General features: G+C 36.5%; 1 protein-coding gene across 1 annotated transcript; it reads left to right on the forward strand.

The window, feature by feature from the left end:
* The first annotated feature begins 838 nt into the window (after positions 1–838).
* On the forward strand, positions 839–5,770 carry LOC147815837 (uncharacterized). The gene has a single exon (XM_087156609.1). The coding sequence runs from the start codon at positions 839–841 to the stop codon at positions 5,768–5,770; it is 4,932 nt and encodes a 1,643-aa protein (XP_087012735.1).
* The last annotated feature ends 535 nt before the right edge of the window (positions 5,771–6,305 follow it).

Genomic DNA, 6,305 nt, shown 5'->3' on the forward strand with positions numbered 1-6,305 from the left:
GATGCGCTTTTTTCGTCTATTCCGACAGACATGAAGTGGAAAATCATACCTTTAGACTCTCTGATTTTGCAACAGTGTTCCAAGCTGAATTATGGGCTATCTACCAGTCAATAACTTGGATTTTAGCACAAAACTTAACAGTAACACTTTTTTCCGATTCATTATCAAGTTTACAGGCCCTTGAGAACACTGACAATTCTAATTACATAACTGATGCAATAAAAAAGATATACAAACCAAGCATCCATCTTAACTGGATAAAAGCGCATGTGGGAAATGAGGGTAACGAGGCGGCTGACAACTCGCCAAATCCGCATGTGAAAAACCATATATCGACATTCATGAAATTCAAATGAAAGGGACTACTAGAAGGGAAATAACAAAACTACTGATCAACGAATGGCAGCGAAGATGGGACAGTGAGGAAAAGGGTAGACATACCCATCAATTAATTCCATAACATTTAAGTTTCACCCGACTTAAATTACTTTGGAAGCAGAAGAAAGTCAAACAGGGTATGATTAAAATTGTTCCAGACGCAACTGCGTGAACGCAGATGCGGTGATTATTTATTATATTATTTATTATATAATTTCTTACATTATTCTTTTGTTGGCAACATGTATATATTCTTTGTGTACATTTGTGATAGTAAAAGAGTTTGTTCTATGAGATACTTGTTTTAGTGTTGATTGTAATTAGAAACATTTACGTTTACAACCAACACATTTTGGTGCCGAAACAACTCGGTTTAAAATTAAATACGAATCAGATGAATAATTTACGCAGTCACTCTTTTAAAAACTAACGAAACTTCAAACATCAGTACTACTCAATGATGGAGAAAACAAACGATAAAGAACTTGGTGATAGTCTGGCACTTTTGAAAAGAAAAAGAAGAACAGTGCGAGGTAATGTTACTCGATTTATTACTCATATAAATTCTGATCTTTCTGCAACCTCTGACACTTTAAATGGAAATGTCGAATATATTAGTCATCGGCTTTCCGATTGCTTGTTAGAAATGAAGAGATTGGATAACGACATTCATAGTTTATTAACAGATGGTGATTATGACAATGATATTATTCAATGCGAAGAATACGTGGATAATGCCGAGCTCGCTATCTTTAAAGCTAAAAAATTTGGTTGTAGAAATAATTTTGAATCTAATACTTTACAATCGCCAGAAGTAACCGTTTCTCAAATACCTGTTACACAAGTACCCGTTTTGCAATTGCCCGTTTCTCAATCTCACACAGTGAAACTTCCTACTATTAAACTCGATACTTTTCGAGGTGATATTGAACGATGGCAGTGTTTCTGGGAACAATTTAAATCTTCTATTGACGATAATAATAGTCTATCATTAATTGATAAACATGTGTTTTTGCGAGGATATTTAGCAGATGAACCTAGACGTTTAGTCGACGGAATCAGTGTTAGTGCCAACACATATGAAACTACAAAAGCTCTTCTTCAAAACCAATATGGCGACAAAAACAGAATAATTCAAGCCCATTTAGACTTTTTGGAAAATATTTCGCCAATACATAATCCCACTCCTATTGCATTAAATGAAGTATTTATAGAATGCAACAGAAGACTAAACGCTTTAACTGCTTTAGGAGAGGATATCAACGCTTACGGGCGCGTTTTAGCTCTAAAAATTTTACGTGCCTTTCCGGATGATATTTGTCGCCGATGGATCATTTACGCAAAAAGAGAGAAAATATCTGAAGGTGATATGAATAAACTAGTGCAATACTTATCTGAAGAAGTAGAAGGTGCTCTCACAACACTAAAAATTCGAGGTGAGCAAAACTTTGATTACACATTTAAGACATCTACAGCAGCCTTGCATGTGAATTCTAAAAAGGTTAACCAGACTAAAAAACCATCTCCATTTTGCCCCTTCTGTGAAATTAACGGTCACTGGCCACAAGATTGTACGAATATAACTGATATTGATACTCGAATCCAAAAATTAAAAACCTCTAGTAGATGCTTCCTGTGTACTAATCGTGGCCATAGTATAAAAAATTGCCTTCGCAGAGATAAAGCGTTCTGCATAAGATGCAAAAAGAAGCACCATGTCTCTATTTGTAAAAATGACAGTTCAAATCAACCTAGCCAATCTATTTCTACAAATAACATCGATACTCGTACACCTAATTTTACTCACTTACAGACTGCTCGAGTATATATAACTGGCCCAACTGGCATTACTAAGCTTACAAGATGCATTTTAGATTGTGGAAGTCAAACCAGTTTCATTCATTCACATCTTGTAGACTACCTAAAATTAGATGTTATTAGCTCTGATTCACTTGAAATTCATGCATTCGAATCATCATCAAATCAGGCTCAATCGAGACGAAAAGTAAGATTTAAACTATCAAGTATTTGGAATCAGTCAGAAATTTATCTACATGCATTTGAAAGTCCTAATAGATATGCAGTTCATCCATCAGTTCCATTAGAGATTGCTTCTACGGCTCATAAGAAAAAATTTAAACTTGATGATCCGAATGACGCCATGCAAGGGATGCCTATAGAAGTTCTGATTGGTGCAGATTTTTACTGGAGGGTGGTGAATTCTGAGGTTCCTTTCAGACTTTCGGAAACAATTGTGCTCATTCCATCAATCTTTGGCTGGATTTTGTCTGGATCCAGATCTCATACATCTGTCGCTTCTTTATCGTCAGTTCATAATATTAGCATCACATCACCATATATTTTGGATGATCAAGTTAGGAAATTCTGGGACTTAGATACTTTAGGTATTAAAGCCATGAAAGACAAAGAAATGTCCATTCGCAATTCTGAAATAATAGAAGACTTTCGCAGTTCTTATGAAGTCCTAGAAAATCGTCGTGTTGTTAGATTACCTTGGAAGAAAGACGTTACTCTTTCTTCAAATAACTATCACGTAGCATCAAAACGCTTCAATACATTGTGCAAGAAACTCCAAACAGATCCTAGCTTAAAGGAAATGTATGTTACACTCATGGAGGATTACATAGACAAAAGGCAAGTTGAAATAGCACCGGAAAATCATGATAAAGAAGAAAAAAGCTATTACATACCCCATCATGTAGTCATTAAAGAGAAGAACGTAGAAATTAAGGGACGAATAGTATTCGACGCCTCTTCTCACACACCAGGCCATCCATCATTAAACGATGTTCTAGAACAAGGTCCCAACTTACTTCCAGAAATTTTAGCCACCTTACTACGATTTCGTCTTCACAAACAAGCAATTATTAGTGATGGAAGTCAGGCTTTTTTACAATTAACCTTGTGGGAAAAAGACAGATGTGCTACTAAGTTTCTATGGTTCAAAACTAGGAAAAATGATGAGGGACATTTGCAGCTAGAGAATGAAATTGTGGTCTATCAATTTACACGTTTACCCTTTGGATTTACCAGCAGTCCATTCCTTCTTTCAGCTACACTTGACGAATTATGCTGCATGTACTCCAACATTTATCCCACAGCAGCTAAACATCTAAAAGGCAATATTTTCATGGATGATTTCGTTGTGGGAGTTGATTCAGAAATCGAAGCGAAGACCCTATTTCACGAAATGCAGGAATTCACGAGTCTTATAAGCCTTCCTTCAGCAAAATGGAGTACCAACTCACAAGTTTTGAAAAACGAATGGAAGAAAGAAAAAATAAAGTTTAAAAGTAAGACTCAAGTCTTAGGTGTTCATTGGGATACAGAAGAAGATTTTCATCAAAATATTAAGGAGAATGACCACGATTTATTTGAGGAACCGGTCACTAAAAGCTTACTTCTGAAAACAATCTCAAAGATTTTTGATCCCTTGGGAATTTTCTCACCATCTACTGTAATAGGAAAAATTCTCTTTCAAGATACATGGCTATGCGGTATTGAATGGGACGAACTTTTACCCCCATCTATCGCATCAAGGTGGTCAAAATGGATTATAGACTTACCACATTTAAACAACATTCGAATCCCCAGATGGATTGGAATATCTTCTGCTGATGTTACCATTCACGTATTCTGCGATGCTTCGGAATGTGCTTACGGAACGGTGTTATATGTACGATTCACAGAAGATACTAAATTTCTTGTTCGAATGGTTTGCAGTCGTAATAGACTTTCTCCTCTGAAAAGAATAACACTTCCACGCTTAGAGCTGTTAGCCGCATTATTGGGTGCTCGATTACTCCACTATTTTTGTACAGAAACTAAACTGGATAGGAACACAGCGACACTTTGGAGTGACTCAACAGTTGCCTTAAATTGGATACAAGGTGATCCAAATCGTTGGAAAACTTTTGTCTGTAACCGAACGAACGAAATTCTCAATTACACAAATCCAACACAATGGCGGCATTGCCCTGGCAATGAAAATCCTGCCGACCACTTGTCTCGTGGTGTTGCACCAACAGAGCTTAAATCATTGGATCTTTGGTGGCTAGGACCAACCTGGCTGACACAATCATCAAAATTTTGGCCTTCAAAACAACTGAGTTACGCTAATCCAGATATTCATGCTGAACTACGTAAACCAGCTTCTCAATCTTTATTGATAGTTCCTTACCAACCTCTCTTTGATATATCGCGCTTCAGTTCATATATGAAACTTCTTAGAGTTACAGCATGGATATTTCGTTTCTTGTATAACTGTCGATCCAAACAACACATTTCTATTGACCTGACATGTGATGAGCTTAACACAGCAAAAAACTATTGGATTCTTACAGTGCAGAAGCAATGCTTTTCGGCAGAGCTTCACGCTTTACAAAATAATTCCCCTTTGCCAAAATCTTCAAAAATTAGCCGTTTCAACCCATTTCTTCAAGAAAATTTCATACGATCAGGAGGTAGATTACAGTTCGCATCGCTCAAAAATGAGCAAAAACACCCTTTGCTTCTTGATGGATCTCATCCTTTTGTATATCTTTTCATATACTACACACACGTGAAGCTTCATCACTTAGGTGTTCAAATAGTACTTTCAGAGATTCGTTCCAGCTTCTGGATAATACGAGGACGTGAAGCCATTAAACGAGTGCTCTACAAATGTCTACCTTGTAAACTCTCACAGGCATCTAGAAGTCAACAAATCGAAGCTCCTTTACCAAGGGACAGAATTACACCTTGCCTTCCATTTACTACTATTGGCATAGACTTCGCTGGCCCACTTTATGTTCGTAACTTGAAACCTTTAAATACAGCCTATATCGCACTTTTCACTTGCTCAACTACTCGTGCCGTACATATCGAACTAGTCTCTGACCTCACTACTGACAAATTTCTCATGGCCTTAAAAAGATTTGTAGGCAGAAGAGGAATCCCTCATACAATATACACTGACAACGCCACTATCTTCCATGCCGCTAATAAAGAGCTATCCATTTTATGGGACAACTTAACATCGTCAAAAGTTCAGCAATATTATGCCCAGACGGGAATTAAGTGGAAATTTATTGTTGCACGAGCGGCTTGGTGGGGAGGATGGTGGGAACGTTTGATCGGACTAACAAAAAGATGTTTGCGAAAATCCCTAGGTCAAACCTTGTTAGATGAAGAAGGTCTTTCTACAGCATTAGTTGGTGTTGAAGCCGCATTAAATAGTCGACCGTTAGTTTATGAACAAGGAAATGATGATCCTGAAGAAACATTAACACCATCCCATTTTCTTACCGGTAAAAGACTTACAACCATACCGTCACAACCTGCAGCATCCAGTAGAAATCTCAAGACCTGTTCAACTGATCATTCCTCTTGAGGTTGATCAGGGTGGGGAGGATGTTCCAGACGCAACTGCGTGAACGCAGATGCGGTGATTATTTATTATATTATTTATTATATAATTTCTTACATTATTCTTTTGTTGGCAGCATGTATATATTCTTTGTGTACATTTGTGATAGTAAAAGAGTTTGTTCTATGAGATACTTGTTTTAGTGTTGATTGTAATTAGAAACATTTACGTTTACAACCAACACAAAAATAATGGAACGCCTTTTCCTTACTTGACTAGACAGCGTCAATAAATGTGTGCTTTACAATTAACGAGCTCTACATTTCATGTAATGCATTAATTGTACCTCACAATGAACAATTTTCTGTATGCTAATAGCATTTTTATTATCTTCATTTTGTTTTAACATTTATTTACTTTTTTATTTAGTTTTATCTTGTAACGTTCGCAAATACTGTATTTGTCTTCTTCAGAAATGATTTTCAAATTTTCGATTAATTTATTGTTCAAAATTTTGTCAAATTTTCTAACTATTCATGTTTTGAGTTTCCTCTTGCTT

This window comes from Parasteatoda tepidariorum, chromosome 2, assembly GCF_982258835.1.
Source record: "Parasteatoda tepidariorum strain Cologne lab strain chromosome 2, Ptep-v5.0, whole genome shotgun sequence".
Taxonomy (NCBI): domain Eukaryota; kingdom Metazoa; phylum Arthropoda; class Arachnida; order Araneae; family Theridiidae; genus Parasteatoda; species Parasteatoda tepidariorum.